General features: G+C 39.2%; 1 protein-coding gene across 1 annotated transcript in view; it reads right to left on the bottom strand.

Moving 5' to 3' along the window:
- ptprga (protein tyrosine phosphatase receptor type Ga) overlaps positions 1-20,958 on the bottom strand; it is a 613,968-nt gene that overhangs the window by 204,047 nt on the left and 388,963 nt on the right. The window contains exon 4 of the mRNA XM_050039320.1: positions 16,603-16,751. Coding sequence (XP_049895277.1) covers positions 16,603-16,751 — 149 coding nt within the window. The remainder of the gene's footprint in view (positions 1-16,602; positions 16,752-20,958) is intronic.

Here is a 20,958-nt window from a genome sequence, read left to right as displayed (position 1 = left end):
TATGTGTATTAAATTATGTCAACAACACACAAGACTGGCTTAACAAACTGGCAAAGTGGGCAACTGCCTCAGGGAGACAGACCCTTGTGACTCTGAAAAGAAAATAGTTACATTGTGTGTTGGATTGTGGCAATTGTGTAACTGTCCGTTTAAGGTCCTGTAATATTCATCTAAATTCTAAACTATCCAAGGCACACCTAAAGTAAATTGAAGCTGTTTTAGTACATGTACATGCACGGTCTCATTTGAAAGATAACACTGAACTTTTTTCTCCAGCTATCAGAATCACTGTAAGTGCTTCAGTTACTGAGTTATATAAGTTTCAACACAATGAAATAAAAGTTTTTTTCATTTTTGCCTGAATATTTTCTTGATAAAAGCTGCTGCAGATAACTAGGACTGGGAGGCATTAGCTGAAAAACACAGTGGGGCCATGTCATGAAGCCTCAAATTGATCACATTCAAAGTAGATAACAATATCACAGAAAATAAACATTTTCCACATGTTGTTGTAAGGTTTTGTTCATTCGCTTTTCAAGAAAAGAGGGTAAAACAATGTACTGAATGTCTGACTAAGAGTGAAAAACTAATCAACATCGACAGAAATGTCTATTTACGAGCTTACTTTATATAAAACACTCTTAGAAAACCTAAATAGATAAGAAAGACTTTTTCCTTAAGACAACATAGGAGCCATTTGTTTATAATTACTGTACATTTATGCCAGTAACCCATCCAAAAGTACAGTTGATGTCAGGAGTGTCATTAATTACAAGACCTATTAGCCATTGGGCCCATTCCTGGCATTTTGATTGTCTATAACCCAGGAAATGTGATGAATGGATGTTCCCTCAACACAGGCCCTGGGTGGCTATTGATATTCATAGCAACAGCACTGGAAGCTCCTATTGGCTCAAGTGAGGTGTCAATGGAAAAGCCAGGAGTTTGCCTCCATTACGGCAGCTGCCTGGTCGCTTTGTTTACATGCAGAACAAGAAAGACTATGGATAGTGTGTGAAGAAATATGAACGTTTAAAACAGTTTGTGGATATCTGTGGATGTAACTACATGTTTGGACTCAATACTTAGTGGGATTTAGATCATCTGGACTATCGGCATTGTGTGAGATATTAACCAATATCTGTGAGAGCAGTGATTCTGTCAGGATAATATCGATCTATGGATTCAATTTATATTCAAATTATGCTTCATAGGTGTGATATAACTGTTTATCTCTTTGTTTTTTTGTCTGAAAAGTGTTTATTGAGCTGTTTCAGAGGTGGTATCTTGAAATGGCCAGCATAAATATCAGGACAAGGAGCGTAGGTTTCGAATGATATATTGTATGAGTAAACCACTTGAAAACAATAAATACAGCAGTTGTTTTACATAACATAAACATAAAAAACACCTTAGGAGGGCCCATAGGTGGACTGTTCAGAGCAATTCAGGTGCATTACGTTTAAGGTCAATGTAAAGACGCGTTCAGACTCAAATTGCTGCTGGGTAGCGCGATGGATGCAATGGACGTGATGGACTCAATGCAAATGACACAAAATATGTGAATTAAATGGCACGAAAGAAGCAAGTAGCGCGATCTCGCATCATAAGTTTATTCGCAGAGTTAAAAAATCGGAACTTCAGCAACCCATTTAGACTGCGATAGCCAATCAGCATTGAGATCCTTTCAGGGACATATGACGCCGAGGACGTACCGGCGGAAGTTCATTCTTCGATTTAGAGATTTCACGTGTATCATGCAAGTTATTGGAGTGTATAAAGCGAGTCTACACAAAATATTCTAGCGTTCAAACTCAAGCAAGTAAAGTAATGCAATGTGAAAATTAGCATCCCGTTTTAATGACAATGCACCACTAAAGCACAGTCACCTTAAACAATAAGGGCTTTCTTAAAGTTGTAGTTGGTGACTTTTACTAAAAATAACTTTTTGTCATATTTGCTGAAACTGTCACTTTATTCAAAGGATAATCCACAGACCTTGTTTTGAGCAGTTTCATGTAGGAACTGTTTTCTCTCTGGTGAACTACACCCACCAAGAAGGAAGTGGTACTAGCTTACCCACCACCACTGAGCTAGCTAAAGTTACAGCTTAGCCGAGCAGGATATCATGAATGTTTACAATTTGTGCTGTCATGAGCTCCTTGTCCATGAGTAGATACACACTTTTATCTGCAAGGTGATATGCTTGGCAGGTGCAGTTTGGTTGAAAGAAAACAGTTCCCATATGAAACCTCTCACAACAAGGCCTTTGGATATTCTTGATTAATCAGGTTATTATTGCTGGAAAGAGACAATGAGTTTTTAATTTTTTGGTGCTTTTAGCACCACAAGTTGAGTGCCATCTAGCTCTATTATATTGGAGACAAGGCAAACATCTCTATGGGCCATATCTCAAACACTCTGCAACTCTCATCAAAACAATCTAGATTGATAAATAGCACTACTGGTAAGAGGAAAAATACGTTCTTTTGATTTTGGGGTGAACTTTCACTTTAACGATGCCGGTTCCCCTGTATTTCTATCCTCATGGACCACCCCACATCACCGTACATGCCTTTGTTGATGTGATTTGAGCTGATGTAATGAGCAGTCATGTATGGCACAGTCAGGGCAGCTGTAAAAACCTCAGAGAGTGCCATCTCAGGGAGGTGTTTTTGATTGTTCGACAAATATATGCCAAATAAAAGTTTATGTTGTCAGTTTACTGGTTCAAGTGAATAATGGTGTTCGTGCTGAGCATATTGATTCCAGTGCTGTTTCTTGGAACTCACAGGCAGGAAATGACTGCCAGAAACTATCAGGGAAACAAGTGCTACCAAAAATAGAGGAGTATGAATTGAGCTGTTTTATTATTATGTGTCAGGAAAGGTGTTGTATTTCTCATATTGGAAGTAAAAGGAGGGGATGTGCCTTTGAATTTTCTCCTCCTTGTAATTCTGCCTCTGTGTCGGTGCTGGGTGAATTAGGAGCTCACTGCCCTCCGGTGTGATTAAACAAGGTACAAACACGAGTTTAAACATCTGCACCGCAGTTTGTGGAAGCTCAGTATTCATTTTTAGCTGCAATGTGAAAAAAACACACACACACACACACAAACACACACACACACAAACACGTGCACGCACACTACAAGCGCTGATAGAAACAAACAGTTTGCATACGGCGCTTTGCAGACAAATAGTGCGACAAAATGAAAACTGCTACCCAGTGTTATCATTATTCATCTGATGATTTAGAGGCCGGGATGCGCTTTCCATTTCCCACACAGCAAAGGTTGATGGGAAATAAAATCCCATTCATCAATGACACATCTTTATCTGCGATACCTGCGGCAAAGCAAAGAGAGGAAGTGTGTGTGTGTATATGTGTGTGAATGAGTGCACAAAACCACCAATCCACAGACACACACCGCCCATGCTCTCATCCCCCCTATCGCGTGTTAATTTACAGTGGCTCTCTTATCTAGGCAGGTGGGTAAAAGCTGGCAGAGCAAGTTCTGGAGCCACACACACACTCGTCCCTTCCTCCTCCATCTTTTCATCCTTTTCTCCTCGTTTATCATGTCTAGAAGGCTTGGGAGGGGGTGGAGATAAAAACGAGGCTTGGCAAGAGGCAGTCAGACAGAATGGATAGCTTAGCGCCTGGGCCAGCTAGCCCTGATAGCACTCTCACCTGCTCTGGGGGGGTGGACATGGGAGGCACCATAGTGGGAGGTAGCCTTCGACAGATACACTGGTTTGCTGATACACTGGGGCTGACATTTTAATAAATATCAGTGAAGTCAGTCTCTGATTTGATGTAGGTGAATGGTTCTAGATTTCATGACTGATGTCATGTTTTTGGTGGAACAGATGAATATCACTCTGATTGCCTTTGCAAAATCGTCAAAGCCAAAACCATTCCAAAGTGGGGTTTTGATGAGATTCCTGCCGATGGATTAGAGTTTTCCCATAGTTCATTCATTCATTCATCTTCTAACCGCTTCATCCTCTTGAGGGTCGCGGGGGGGCTGGAGCCTATCCCAGCTGACATCGGGCGAGAGGCAGGGTACACCCTGGACAGGTCGCCAGACTATCGCAGGGCTGACACATAGAGACAAACAACCATTCACGCTCACATTCACACCTACGGACAATTTAGAGTTATCAATTAACCTAGTCCCCAATCTGCATGTCTTTGGACTGTGGGAGGAAGCCGGAGTGCCCGGAGAGAACCCACGCTGACACGGGGAGAACATGCAAACTCCGCACAGAAGGGCTCCCACGCCCGGGATCGAACCGGCAACCCTCTTGCTGTGAGGCGAGAGTGCTAACCACCACACCACCGTGCCGCCCTTTTCCCATAGTTGTTGTTGCCAATTATAAGAATTGCAGTACTTATGTAGGTACCTATATACAATTTTAATTGGGTCCAACAGTCATGGACATCTACGTATGATGATTAGGGCCACATAAGAAAAATTTATTTAAGTTCTAATTTAAATTTAGAATACTGAGAATAAAGTCAGACTTCAAGTTTTGACTTTAAAGAATCACAGTGTTTGGTTAAAATAACTTAAGGGCAGAAAATCACTGTGTCATGTTTTTACTTTGCATCAATTATATGGGATTGCTGATCATTGAATCGATATATTGATCCAGATTGATGGATCGGTACACCTCTAATAAATAAGAGGTTTGGTTTGGTCTTCCAACTCCTGACAAAAAACATCAGGCTGTTTAGTTGTTAAATGTTCCATTGTCTTTACCATTTAATTGCCACCATTTTCTGTCTGCTGTTAAGTTGGTTCAGTGGGTTTATCAGAAGGTGTTTGCAGCAAACTGTGGCTTACCACAAGTTGATTAGATCAATGCTCCATAAAACCAAAACAACAAACTAAAAAGACTAAAATACTGTCAAGAGCAGCAGAGTTGGCTGATAATTTTTGCATTCGCAACTGACTTTTCACATTACATAGAGTCATTTGAAGTGCCAATATGTGTTTTGTACACAGCTAGGGTAAATTAAAGCACATATTTGAAGGTGACATACTCCATTAAACTCATTATTTTAGAGGGTTTCTGTGCTAAATCATATTATACTTTCCCAAACTGAATCTGAGTGTTTAACCATGGAAAAATATTAAATTCTTTATGCAAAACATTCTTTTATTCTTTGTTCAAGGCACATCATCTCAGAAAACAACTGAACACTGACTTCCTCCCATCTATAACATCCTTAACCCCTATCCTCTGCCCATGCTGTGATCCAGCTATTAAGTTAACCACTGAAAAACTGTACAAAACCCATCTGCATACTTCTCAGGTTAAATCAATTACTGACCTCAAAAGCAAAGAAAACACTTTCTCTGCCATTCAGGCTGAAATTGGCATAAATCTAATCATAGGCTATCAGTGTAGTGTTGTTGTTTTTGTTGCCAGATGTCAGGAGGTTTCGGTGTGAAATTGCTGCTGTTGGATAAAAACCTTGCAGCTTTGCTTTCAAATAAGAGCCGTGCTTGAAATCATACAGCGAGTTTAATTTAGAGTTTCATGGACTTTTTTACAGGGTGACCAAACCAATCATGAGATGTTTTAGACCAATTGTAAATAATTGAACAGTAGAAACTTGAGTGGGAGAAGTTCATCTAATTTGCACAGAAAAATATGAGGAGTAAGAAAACAATTTGGTGTCAGGTTTTAGCAAATATTTCCATTTTGATTAAACAAACTTCAGTCTCATTTTGACAGTGTGGGCTGGAAACGGTCCTAATACAGTGCATGCTAGTGTTGACTGGCAGTTAGTTCACTGATTGTAAACTGAAAGGAAGAAATATCAGTTTATGTACATAACATTTGTACATACATGTGCATGCTTTGACATAATTCAAGGCATGCACCAACTATGTACCATCAATCAAACTGCAACTTTGAGACAGTACAGACAAGTTCACACTAATGTAACTAAAAATGTTTTTCCAGGTATACCTTAGCTTTACTATTTGCTTTCTTGCTGAGAGTTAAATCAAAAGATTGACACCACTCTTGCACACTAAATATGAAGCTACAGGGAGTTGCCGGTAAGCTTACCTTAACACAAACACTCGAAATAAGGGAAACTACAGTGCCCCTCTGGGATCACATGATGGGAAAAAAAACTCAGTATGTAAAGGCTCACTTATGCTCAGTGTTAGAGGTGGAGACAGAAGGAGCCGTCTGTCCATACTCCATACTCGCTTATGGATACGGATGAAAACAGGGCAGCACCAGTGGAAATCATGGAGGCAGTGCCTCATAGTTCAAGGGAGATACTACCATAGGAGATGACAAAAATAAATAAATAATGGAAGAATGGAACAACAAGGCTACATAACAACATACATTACTGAAGTAAGTGAAAAGAATTCTTCGTTCTCATGTTGGGGTGTAATAAACGACTGCAAAGAGTGCTGCTGTCAACAATTCTGCCTCCATAAGGTAAAATATTACTACCTCCTCCACCGCTGTCTTGTTTATTGTGTGAAACTTATGACTCTGCCCTCTAGTGCCATCTATTGACTGTATCTATGCCATCATAAAGTACGTATGGAAGCATAAGGGCGCTGACATTTACAATGTTTGAAATGGACGTATCTATTTTCATTCCCACGAAAAATAGGTAAAGAGGAAAAGAAAAAAATATAAGTAATATCCATCTGTTGGTAGAAATGTTATTTTATATGCAAATATTTTAATAAAGTATTTCTTGTTTAAGTACATGGGATCTTGGGATTTTTTTTTACCGTGGTTTCGACTTTGGTATCGAGAATCGTGTAATTTTACTGGTATCGGCACAGACTACTGAATTTTTATTATCGTGACATCCCTAGTCCCCCCAGTGGTTCATGCCCAGGAACAAGGAACCCTTTAGTGTCTGTCTGTGATGCACAGCTGACTTCTGGGTGATACACACAACATGGGGTTAATGTTTTCAAATGTAGTGGTTAGGTTTAGGCAACAAAACTACTTGGCTGGGTTTATTTAAAAAAAAAACAAAAAAAAACAACAAAAAAAACATGTTTTGGGTTCAAATACCATAAAACCTCAATTAATAGCCCAGGCTATTATTTGCTTAAATCACTGAAGTCAACAGGCCTATATTTGGGACAGGTGTCTATATGGAACTGTTGCTCGGCAAAGATCAGGAAATACAATCAAACTGTTTATTTGAACTTGAATGAATATTACCTGTTAAAAAATTAGGCTACAGATAATATATCAATAATAAATCATTCATTTGATCAAGCTCCGACAGACAGCACATCAGAGAGAGAGTGAATTACAGCACTCAATGATTATGGCACCCTGTGTACCGACACAACACCACTTCATCCTGTTCAAACAATACTCACAATTTTTATGAAAAACCTTTTTGATACTTCTGAGCTGAGGACCGTAACAAATTAACAGAATCTAAATAATTTACAAAGTAATCAAGGAATGGACACATAATTGGAGGTAGCCAGCAATTCAGTTTTATATGTCAGAGGAAATTTCATTAAAAAGAAAACAAAAAAAGAATTGCTCTGCAACTGGACCAGGTGTCTAATTGAGACAGACATTTTTTTTGTCAAAATGTGTAGCCACACCCCACAAGGGACTAGGCATTTAATTGGGACTACGCTTTGAATTGAAGTTTTACGGTATGTACGTAATGTACATTGGTAACTTGCACATAGCTAGTTTTAAACAGCGTTGACTTTTACTTTAACACGGGTCTCCTGGGTCAAAGTCTGTTTGTGATTGACCAATCCAAAACCCCTTGAATCCCCCCTATGTGGAATTTTTCATTCCTTATACTACATCATTTGCTCTCAGTGTGAAATATTGCGGCAGATGGGTTTACACTGGAGTCAGCCAAGTGCTTCTCATAAAGATGCCAAAGGGTGCCTTCAGCGTCAGTATTACATGCTGATGGAGTGTGACACGTCAGTATCTGACGACCTGGGAACGAGAATGTGCTGAGTATTTGCTCCTAATGCAGACTAAGTCTAAAATATATGTTTTCAAAGCCTCCAAACAAAGCCAGCCCTGAGTGAGTGTAAGTGTGCTTTTCCAGTGTCAGCTGACCTTGGACTTGGCTTGACAGTTCAAAAACGGCCACACAACCTCCTGGTTGAGAATACCTGTGGGTGAATTCCAACATGTTTGACTTTCAATGCAAAGCACACCACAGTGGAATGAGAATGCAGGTGCGCATACGCACGAAGGATGAGTGACACACTCCAGCTAAAGACGTGTGCTGTGCTGCCTGGCAATGCTGTGCTTGGCATATTAACCAGAGCATTACTGTTTAAAACAGCAGGTAGGGGAGCAGCAGGTCCCTACTTCATCATGCTATTCAAGGGCCCTATTAGGCTACAATTACTAAATGGCAAGGCTTGTAGATCATACATCATTCATGTGGAGCACTCTGAGAAAGCACAAGAACACTCCTCTTCACCAACGCCCACTGCAACACAGTGAGCTGCTGAGAAGTGGAGCGAAAAGGAAAGGGAACAAAAAAAAGGACGATAAAAGAGTAGAAACAAAATGTATGGAAAATTAAAGAAAATAAAAATAGTACAAAGGAAAGAAATGGAGAAGAGAGAATGGGAAGATAGGGAATTGAAAAAAGCGAAAGGGTTCAAGTTTTGATAAAAATGTGTCTGGATTTTTACAAAATGGGCCATTTATGATCCTCGGAGGAGGAATCCTGTTGTTGTTGGTGATCCCTTATATGTCACCCAAAGCCATCATTATACCACTACGACACAAATAAGTGTCAGAATCTAACAGGCAGCCTGTCAGAACATTAACTGAGATTTGATTTGACCTTCCAGAGGATGAGTCCTGTCCATTTTAAACTCTTCATGAGGTTTCATAGCTTTCTAGTGCCACCCTTAAGACAAAATGTAAGCTACATAATACATCTCATGACTGAAAAGACATATTGACATTCAACTGAGATTTTTATGATAGCAATTAATTTACATGCTCGCTCTCCTCTTCTGTGTATATAACGTTACCTTGCCAACACCTACGTCTATAATGAGGACATAATGGAGGAGGGGGGAGAGGGAGGTGGAGTTGCAGGAGGAGGAGGAGGAGGAGGAGGATGGGACTTTGGAGGAAGGCGGGAGTTGTGGATGTTCAAATTTTTTCGAAGTGTTGTGTGAAATGCAAGAACGGTAAGAGTTGATTTAAATGTTGCTGTTTGAGTAGAGGAAAACTCTGCTAGCCACTAGACTCCTTTATGTGTTAAGTGTCACTGGCTTATGCTAATAATGTTAGCATGTTGTGATTGTGGTAAAACCATGTCTAGCAAAAGACAATTGTTTTGTTATAATCCTGGTGTATTTTGAATAACAGAAACAAAACACAGTGGCATAGAAAGTCCACTGGTGAATAACGTTTTAGAGGTGTAACAAACACACCACCGCACAAGTATAAATGTTCACAATGGCGTATTCCACTTGTGTAGACTATGGTGCAGGCTCTGTGTAGAGCACAACTATGAATTGGCCCTTAGACTGTGAAAGAAGGGATACAATATTCTTCATGACTCCTCTCATCCTGTTAACCATCTTTTAAACTTCCACCCTTGTTTTAAAGACTGAAATGTATTAGAACTGACAGCCTGGTTCTACAACAGCACTTAGAGATTGTCCGTTCCCTTTACTCCTAAATTACACATGTGCTGTTATCATTCCTGTCTGTAACACACTGTAAGGCCGTGTATTTTATATTACATCATAGCTGGTTGTGGTGTCATTGCAACCCCATAGGAATGCCTGTTTTAATTATTTATTATTACTACTAATTAGGCTACTTAATTTACTTTAATGTTCCAAGGTGGTCACTGTCTGTGAGGCAGGGCTCTTGTTGTTCTTGGTTTGTGTGGGTTCACCAAACCAAATTCCTGTATGTTGAAACAGCGGTTAAGTCTTGAATCTTGAATTTCAAAAGGTCATATAAATCACACTCACAATCAGAACATATTATTCCACCTACCACTGGTGGCAGCTCAGCGTGCAGATAGTTTTGCTTTTATTTGCAGATTCTTTTAAATATGTGCTGTTGAGGTTTCCACTCAAATATAGCAGAGGAACCTTGTCGTCTCTGGGCTCACTGCACCCACTGTCTGCAATGTGTACCTAAGTGTGTGTGAATGCATGCATGTGTGTCCATATATTAGTTTTCCATTCTCTCCCTGCAGAGATAACATTGTGCAATGTAGCAGGCAGGCAATAAAGTTGAACCAGGGGCAAGACAGCAATCAAACTGTGCTCCTATCTCACTGCTGATGCTGTGGTTGTATGAACCAGCATCAGAGGCCATGCTGAGAGAGCTTTACAGTCTGACACTCCAGTCACTCACTGCCAGGCATTAGTAATGCACTGTAGAGAGCTTTTTGTCCGACCACAGATACACAAAACAACTTAAAATTTTTTCTTTTCATTTTAGCCTTTATATAAACATAATCATGTAAAGTTCCCCTGCCAATAAATTTGCAGGTGGGCAGCAGTGTTTTGGAGAGAAATAGTGTTGGTGTGAAAATATTTCAGATTAAATTTTAAAAAAACAAAACAGATTTTTCACAGTTTCAGATGTGTTCCTGCCCTGGAAACAATCAGCAAGAAACACATTTTCAGAAAAATATTAAATAAAGACATGTTTAGTGACTTACAGTAGAGACTAATTTGGTGAAATTCTCACAAATAATAGATGATAAAACTACACAAACAATTCATTCATTCATTCATTTCCATAACCACTTATCCTGAATGACATGAAATATGTTGGTTAATAAATGCAAAGCACATGTGCATTCATAAACTTTCACGCTATAAGCCACTAAATCATAAGCCTAGCACGTCAACTTTAACAATCCAACCACACATGCAATGCGAATGTTTAACAAAATATCTTTTTTGCCAAACAGCAAAGGAGTAATTGTTAATCTAAGGTGTTTCAAAGCACACTTAATGTGTTAGTCCTGCAATATATCCTTTCATTTTGTTGTAATGTTCCTGAAAAGAACTATGTCATTTGGTACTGATTATTGGGAGAGTCTAGTCAATAAGTAAACATTATCAAGATCTGCACATTTATATGAGTCTGTAAAAAAAGAAATAGGATGTGAAACTGTAGTTAACTAAAATTCTAGCAGGAATGTGATCCGATATCTGGGAGAAATGAACAACATCTGTAATCAAGATTACAGGTTTCCCTGATGTTAGCATGTGGCTACATGTAGCAGTGTACCTGCAGCCAGGGAATGACTGTAATGGAGTAACTTTAAAGTTGCACTTTCTACCATGGAAAATCACCAATAAAAGCCTTTAAAAACAACTCAACATGTTCCAGCAGGAATGTGCTCCGAAATCTGGGAGAAATTAACAACATCAGCAACTAAGATTACATTCTTCCCTGACGTTAGCATGATGTTCGTGAAGATTCTCAGTCATCCAGGTCATGGTAATCTTAAATCTTGGGATCCCTCCCCAGATGACTTAACACCCATTCACACCTGGACCCATCTCATCCTAACAGCACACATGATGGGCAGGTGGGTCAACGACTCATATGTGACCTTAAAGAATCTGAAACTCAGAGCTCACATGTGACCTAAATGACTCTGTAAGGGTTCACACCCAAACAGAGTTTAAAGCCTGGGACTCCACACCAGTCAGGTCAAACTGAAGAAGCCTATTGAATGACAAAAAAACTCAAGCAAGTCCAGTTGCTTACAACTTAAGATAAGTTGACATTAGCATATGGCTACATGTAGCAGTGTAGACTACATGATGTAAATACTTTCATAAATGTCCTTATATGGTCATCTGCTCCAGTTACGCTAACATTACTGGAGCAGATGACCATATAAGGACATTTATCATGATCTGACATTATCTTGCAGCCAAATAAGAAAGAAAAAGTTGGAAACAAAGTATTCAGATGGGACTGAAGCCTGAGGTTTTTGTTAACACATTACTTTTACATACATTTACTTCATTATTTAAAACACATTTAATATGAACATCCAACACTGTAACATAATGACAGAAAGTAAGCCAAAGCATAATAGGTAGAGTTGTACTGATACCGATACCAGTATCGGAAATGCCATCGCAGGACATGCGATGTTTTCTCTTTTTTTTAAGACATGTAAACTTTGTTTTGCTTCAGAAAAGCAGCTCTGAAGCTCCGCTCGTTGCTCTGCTCGGCTCGCCTCTCTCTCTCTCTGTGACAACAGCAGCCCCTCCCCCTCTCATGCTCACGCTGCAGTTACACACTGAAAATGAGCGACATGCATGAGGGAGAAACTGTAAAGGAGGATTTATGCCTGGTACACACTACACGACTTTTCTGCCCGTTCTGAAAGTCACTATGTCACATTACATGATTGTGGAGTCATAAAATCGTGCTGTGACTTGGTCGACATACATGACACACTACACGATGGTCCACGTCACGATGTGTGTGATGTCATCGGGTTATTCTTGTCCTATTTTTATGCAGTCACTGTGTCTGTTCATGTGCCAGCCGAAATGTTGTTGTAGTAACGTAAAAAGCGCCAGCAGATGGCAGGAGCTACATTTGAAGTACTGTATGTAAACATAAAAGTCACTGGTTTCTCCACAAGTTCCCACAAATGTTTCACAATAAAAGCCTATTTAGAAGATGGAGGGATTCTCTCAGCTGAGGTTATAAGAGGCTTTTAATTTGAAACAAGTTCAGGAAGTGTTGAGTTTGAAATGATGGCGCGATGTATTAACTTTATCAAGGCAATGGGAGCGGATATAAAGTAAAAATATAAAAACACAGAAGGATGAATAAATAAGGGCCCTTTTATAATGTTGTCTGTTTCAAATGAAGCTGGGAGCCTCTGCAGTTTTGGTGAGTAAAAGCCCTGCCACTATTTTTTAATTTTCTTACTTTAAGTCATCTGGTGAAATTTTTTTTTTTTTTTTTTTTTAATACAAGCCCTACATTCTACTGTAGCCTTTAAAATGTATGGGTTTTTTTTACCAAATTGTGTGGCTGCACTTTAACCTGTGTCTTGATCTGTGTCAACACTGGATAATAATAATAAAAAAAGTTTTATGGCATTCATTCTACTATTACGTATTTATTTCTTAATATTTTACATAGAGTTTTAGGAGATGAGACATACAACAATTCATATCCCATCCATTTTTTTTTTTTACGTGCTGGTATCGGATCGGTACTCAGTTTCAGCAGATACCTAAGGTTCAGGGATCGGAATCGGTATCAGGAAGGAAAAAGTGGTATTGGTACATCTCTAATAATAGGTCCCCTTTATAATGAAAAAAAAACCTGTCCCTGTCACTAGGTAGCAGATATGTGTTCTTGATAAGGAAGACATAGATGAAGAGAACTGGCTCGAACTGTATGTTATTGTCAAGATTATGTCCAGAGATCACGAAAATTTAAAAGAAAAGGAAAAAAAAATTCATTCATAGGGATGCATCTAACCCAAGTGAGCATTCATCTAGTGTTGTAAATTTTAATCTCCATATTTGTTTGAATGTATACTATTTACAATCACATAGAAGGACACATTTTAACAGCAGGCCAGCTGTGCACCGAGTAGCAGACTCTCTCAGTTATGCCTTTAATTAGCATTTAAGTTAATCAGTGCTTGAAGTGGGGAAAAAAGTGCCAGTACTTTTCTTATTCACATGTTGGCATGTGTATGGGAGGGCTATTTTAATGCGCACTACAGTTGTAACGTCAGCTCATTTGACCACTGAGATGCGAGTGATAGCTGGCTTGACCACAGTTATTTTTAGAACATGCTCTGTGAGTGACTCATTGGTTCCTTGTGGGTGACCAGGTGCTCATGGACACCATGTTGACCACCTCTGGCCCAGAGAATGAGATATGGAAAGGGCAGAAAAGTGTACCGGCAGCATGTGAAAGTCACTGTGCACCAGAGAGTAAAATGCGAAAGTGCTAGTACTGCATACAGGTGAGTACCAGTCCACTTCAAGCGCTGGAGTTAATTAACTGGAAGTGTACCAATTGAAAACTGTCTCAATTTTCTTTATAATTAGTACCAAATAACAAAGTGTATTCCAGGACCCTTCCTAAGAAGTTACAGCTGCTTTACAAGTCCTATCTAGGAAATGATTATTATTAAACAATGTTACCCAAGGCAAAACTGTAAGCTTCTATTTTTCAGAGATTTCACAAAGAGACTGGACAAAAGATCCTTATAGGCTTGCAACACCTATGACTGCATATAGCAATTTGCTTCTCATTTGTTTGCAAATTAACATTGTTGCAATGACAACTCATTATTTGAAGAGAAAATTCTGTGTACTTCAATCATATCAAGAACTAAATTGGAAGCTGAATTAAATAAAAAAGAAATTATTTTAAAAAATCTAACATAAATACATTAATCAAATTTGCAAGTAAATGATGCATTAAGAATCTCAAAGTAACATTAATATAAAAACATTGTTAATCCTGAATCCATTGTTTTGGTCTTTTTATTGATGCATTAAAATTTTTGTGTTATTAAATGAAATTATCAAATGAAATCATAAAGTCAACTTGAAAACGGCTTTTAAAATTCCCCTCATATTATAGTTAATCTCTGTGAAAGTCTTCAATTGATCTGTTCTCACACCTCAGGCGTCATAACATAATCATGTTTTGTTATTTGGACATGAAATGATTAAATTTGGACAAAAATCACCATCAAATCTCATCTTTCAGCAGCTTCACTGCAGGAATATCAGTATCAGTTGCGGCCTTAAAGGACAGATCAGCTGAGCCATACTGCCAATATTGAATCTGGCACAAGGCACAGGTGGGAATGTATGTGTGTGAATGTGGGTGTATATGTGTGGAAATAGTATAGTTGACTGAGAGGCTCAGTCAATATGTGAAAACAGGCTTGAATTTCAGTGGAACTTCATAAAAGTGCTACATGGAAACTTTTCTTCGCTGATGTCTCACTGCTAAATCAATTGTGATGGCATATTATAAATCTAGCAATTTAAAAACAGCAGTCTCAGAAAACTTCATGCATTCATATAGGAGGTTTTGTGTTTTCAGCAGAATCTTTGACTTCTTCTGCAGCAGACAGGTAAGCAATATTTCTGAACTAAGTAGTGAGGACGGACAAATGCATCATTTCCATACGGGGCTATCTCACCAACCACTAACACAAAGGCACCTTTATGCAACTTTGTGGAAAGGTTTGGGGGGGAAAATACTTTCGAGTGGAAGGAGAAGATTACAATATCAAGCTGAACTGTCAGCGCGCTGATCTACCAAATGTCAAACAATACATATTCATCTGTTTGGCCAGCCACAGCAAAGAGGCAGTGCTCTAGGAGAAGTCCAAACAGAGATGGCTGACATTTCAGCATTCAAGAGTGACAGCTGCACATAAACAACTTGCAAATACACACACACACACACACACACACACACACACACACACACACACACACACACTCATATTTACTGTACACATACAGATGCATTGAGTTTAGTTGGTTGACGTTGAAGGATGATCCTAAAGGAGTCTCTTAATGCCAAACGGGCAGTTTGAGAAGTGAGGTCTGGTCTTCACAGCCAAGATTCACTTGCTTTTGAGTAAAGCCACCTGTATAATCTTTTTCTTGAATCTGTCTCCAGAACATTAATATCAAAAGTATTTTTAGAGTGTTGTCTACCAACATAATTACATAGTTGTTTGCCCATTTCACGGACGTGAAATCACAGTGACTCTGACTTTTAAATACCAAAATCTAATCAGTTCTCCATTGAGTCCAAGTTGATGTTTGTACTGAATTTGAAGAAATTCCCTCAAGAAGTGAGATACTGTGTTCACAAGAATGAGATTGAAAAGGTCATAGTGACCTTGACCTTTGACCACCAAACTCTAATCAGGTCATCCTTGACTGTAAGTGGATGTCTGTGTCAAATCTGAAGAAATTCCCTCAAGGTCTTCTTGAGATATCACATTCATGAGAAGGAGATGGACGTCAGGTCACAGAGATCTTGACCTATGACCACCAAAACTAATCAGTTCATCATTGAGCCCAAGTAGACATTTATACCAAATTTTAAGAAATTTCCTCAATGTGTTCTTGAGATATTGTGTTCACAAGGATGGGAAGTACGGACCTACGTATGGTCATACACGTGTGCGGATGGACAATCAAAAAACAGCCTGCCTGCAGGCTGTCATTATTTGGTAAATGCCCTCTTGGCACGTTTGAAGTACAGTTTTCCAGTAAAAGGTTGTTGAGCTCCAAAAATGGGCATATTTGTGGGGCTGTTTGCCTTGATAGACAGGTGTCTCGGCCTTTTACACTCAGCTTTGGCTGCTCATCCTGCAGCAGCTCTTATTTTCTGGCTCCAGTAACTGGCAAGGGCTATCCAAACTCCAGACTAACAGAGCTTTCCTCAGAGGCTTATTGATTGGGTCTCAAAATGTACACCCTTATCTTTACTCATGTCAAAGAAATGTATATACTCGCTCTCAGATATGGTTCATTCTTTGTAATGTCAAGGCTTGGTATTTTGTGCTTACCTCCACAGGGTAGCGGCGGCCATTAATGCTGTGTTCAGAGCCTTCAGATCCGTTGTTTGGACCCCAATGGAACTCCACTTTTTCGGCCTTAAACCTCCCTGGTAGACCTGCTCCCCGAACAAAGTAATCATCCTTCAACATAATGGCCACTGGAAGAAAGACAGAAGGAAAGAGAAAAAAAGAAAAAGAGTAAGAAAGTCATTCATCACCAAACATTGTTTTCAACATACATACAGTACAAATGTTATCATTCCTCTAAAATAAACAGAAGGCAGAAAATTGGTGTCTGTTGTTGATGTGATGGCAAACGTCAAAGATGGCACAAAAACCTAATCAAAGGGGTGTGAGGACACATACACAGTGTGAAACCTCTCTAAGGTCTTAAGAGCCACAGACAGAAGAATGCATTCTGAGGACATGCTAAAGTTAGATAAGTGTTTATCTTTTAAATTTGCTCTGAGGAAGACGTGCCCACACAAGACCATTTCTGTCATTTTCCATCAGCCCCTAACGCAAGTTCTCAAATGAGGGGCTAATTTGCCAAGAAAAATCATTCTCTTCATCCACTGCAAACTGCCCTTACCAGGTCCTTTGTTATTATTCCATCAAATCTTTCTGAAATATATCGAGAATTAAGAGGGGGCCTTATTTTCACATCCACAAATGGCTTTGGAGGGATTCCTGTGTTCCATTAACCAGTGCAGCCAGACTTCATCACACAGCTCTGTCTCATTTATAGAGGAAGCACTCGAGTAAAGAGAGTGACCTGGTTCATCATTTTATCGACGCTGGCCACAACTCTGAGTCATCAAGTATCACATACACCTGATAAGACATTAACAGACCCAATTTACATACTCTGCGTTTATGAAATGTTGCTATCAAATAACATGAAATGGCACAGGTAAAATAGTGATCTGAGGTTGCCATATCTCTTTGAACTCTTCAAAGAATACTTTACTAAAGCTTGAGTCTAATTTGTATATTGTAGCTTTGTTTATCATTTTTAACAATTATGATAACACTGTAATCAGCAAAGTGGTTGTTGACATCTTGGGAAAGAGGGACACAGCTAGAATTAACTTTATTTAGAGCAAGAAACACAAGCAGTCACATGATCAGGAAGGTTTTAAACACAGCAACAGTTTATCCAGATCACTTCATTTGGAGGCAAAACTGGAAGTGAGCACACCTGAAATTTGACTTCTCAGACATTTCAGACCTCCTATCTTATCTCACCTAAAGAAATCCTCACTATAATTGGATATCTGATTCTTCATGTGGCACTCATCCATTCATGCCTGTATCTTTGTTTAGAATCTACCCGTAAACTACTTGAGATGGACAAGCCATAATATCGACTCTCACTTGTCACTGGCTAGTTAGCTCACAATCCGGGTCCGGTCCAATTCGGGTGTTCAGTTTCAGCAACAATGAGTAAGAGGCACTCATCGTTATCAGTGGAGGATGTCAATCAAATTCAGAATTAATTATAAATTACTTTGATTATTAATCATGATCAACTAAATCATGTTGTCAGTCAATATGCAGTGGCATGCAAAAGTTTGGGCACCCAAGGTCACCCCCCCTTGGCAAGTATCACAGCTTCTTAACACTTTTTGTAGCCAGGTAAGGGTCTTTCAGTTCTTGTTTGGGGGATTTTCCATCATTCTTCCTGCAAAAGGCTTCTAGCTCTGTGAGATTCTTGGGCCATCTTACATGCACTGCTCTTTTGAGGTATATCCACAGATTTTTAGTGATGTTTACGTCAGGGGACTGTGAGGGCCATGGCAAAACCTTCAGCTTGCACCTCTTGAGGTAGTCCATTGTGGATTTTGAGGTGTGTTTAGGTCCATTGTCCTGTTGTAGAAGCCTTTCTCTCCTCATCTGTGGCTTTTTATGGATGGTTTGATGTTTGCTTCCAGAATTTGTTGGAATCTAACTGAATCCATTCTTCCCTCGACCTGTGAAATGATCCACATACATACCACTGGCTGCAACACAAGCTCAAAGCATGATCGATCCACCTCCATGATTAACAGTTGGACAGGTGTTCTTTTTATGAAATTCTGCATCCTTTTTTCTCCAAACATACTTTTGCTCTTTGCATGCATAAGTTCTATTTTAACTTCATCAGTCCACAGGAATTGTTTCCAAAAAGCCTCACACTATTTTTGATGTTTGGTTTTTCTTCTGATGACTCTTCCATGAAGGTCATATTTGTACGATGTCACTGCACAGTAGAACAGTGCACCACCACTCCAGAGTCTGCTAAATCTTTCTGCAGGTCTTTTGCAGTCAAACAGGGGTTTTGATTTGCCTTTTTAACAATCCTACAAGCAGCTCTTTGAGAAAGTTTTCTTGGTCTTCCAGACCTCAACTTGACCTCCACAGTTTCTGTTAACTACAATATCTTAATGACATTACGAACTGAAGAAACACTACCTGAAAAAAGCCCTTTAATATCCCTTTATAGCCTTCTCCTGCTTTGTGGGCGTCAGTCATTTTAGTTTTAAGAGTGCCAGGCAGCTGTTTAGAAGCGTCCATGGCTGCTGATTGTTGGGACAATATTTCAGGGGTCAGAATATTTTTAAAGCTTTGAAATTTGCATTTTTCCTAATGATGACTGTGAACAAGCCAGAGTTCAAACAAGATAATTATGGCCTGAGACCCTGGTAGAAGTTGTCAGAGAGCTCAAATGTCTTGGGGTGCCCAAACTTTACTTATTTAACTCTTCACAGTACATACAGTTTTGACCAGGGGGGCCCCCTGATCCCCCTGTTGCATGCCACCATATACCTATTAATTTATTCAGAAAAATAAAATCATCATCATACAGTTTAGGAAGCATTTCATTATATATTGGTGTTCATGTTGTTCCCAATATTCATTGTCATAGTCATTCAGACCTAACAACAGTGCTGTTGCCATTTTTAGCAGTTCCTTTGAATTTAGGACAGGATCTATGCCACCCTAACTTAGGATTCCTAACTTGGAAATCTCTAAATTAGTTTGAATCTGTAATAGCTAAATTCCCATCCTAAGTTAAGAGTTTCTTCCTAAATGCAGTTAGAAAACATGTTTATGTAAAACCTCAAATCTTAAATGTCATTCTGAACTGAGATAAGGTAGGATTTCAGACTTTTTCTACAATGAGGCCCCTGGACTGTTCAAAACATTGCCATGGGCAACCACAATCTCAATTTTTATCAGCAGTTGAAGTCCATTACAAATCAACAGCACACAAACATTAGCTGTCTGGTGGCCTGAGCTTACTTCCTATCTAAACATAACAAGTTAGTGTGGAGGAGCTGAGGGAGCAGAACTCTGCTCGATAAGAGTAAAATAATTAAAATGAGATCAATCTTAGCAACTTTGGATGTCAGTAAGGGATCACATTTTGCCCCAGTACACTGTCTAAAGTAACAGTATGCTTATTTTAGATATTATGTTCTATTATTGAAGAAGCCCAGGCCGGCACAGTAGTGCAGTGGTTTATACTGGCGTCTCAGAGCCGGAGGGTTCCAGGTTAGATCAGGTTTGTCAATGTGGGTTTTCTCTGGGTTCCCCAGCTTCCTCTTACAGTCCAAAGTTAGGTTAAATGGTCACCTTAAATTACCCACATGTTTGAATGTGAGCATGAATGGTTGGTTGTGATAGTCTGCCAACCTGTCCAGGATGTACCCAGCCTCTCGCCCAATGTCAGCTGGGATAGACTCCAGCCCCGAATACCTGAATCAACCCTGAATAGAACAAGTGGTTATGTATAATGACCCAAAGAAGCTCAGCTTGGTGCAAACATCACTCATCTTTTCCTCCTACACCCTTACGTCATACCTTTTGCTGTTGCCTATTAAAGCTATAACATATTTTCAGGATTGATACACTGAAGGTGGTGCATTCTGTAGATCTGCTGATTTGGCTTCTGATCATGAACTGCAAAACTCTGACTTATTTCTGTAGTTGCAAGTTGTTATTTAGCATCTTCCCATGTTCCTTGTTTTTCTCCCTTTGCCCACCATATCAGGCCAAATCGCTCTCTAAGCTCTATAACCAAATTATGTTTGGATAAATTACTTTGTAAATTGATGGAACTGCAGATATTCTTCTTTACAGGCTGGTTGATACAGACATGTGAGTATTGTAGGTGCTTTAGTTGATCTAAGGTATGTATGTTTGGATCACATGGTCTACGTAAATTAACCAACAATTAATAAGAAACTATTTTGAAAATGGTGTGAACTTTTTTTATTTCCATCCTATCCATAACATTTTGTTGACTCTGTATTCAAGGTCAAGAAGTTAAAGTTGAGCTGTGAAGAATTATCTCTCTGATTTAAGTTTGTTCTGCAGGAG

Source organism: Epinephelus moara, chromosome 24 (genome assembly GCF_006386435.1).
Source record: "Epinephelus moara isolate mb chromosome 24, YSFRI_EMoa_1.0, whole genome shotgun sequence".
In the NCBI taxonomy this organism is placed as follows: Eukaryota; Metazoa; Chordata; class Actinopteri; order Perciformes; family Serranidae; genus Epinephelus; species Epinephelus moara.
This window is presented reverse-complemented; position numbering and strand designations above follow the sequence as displayed.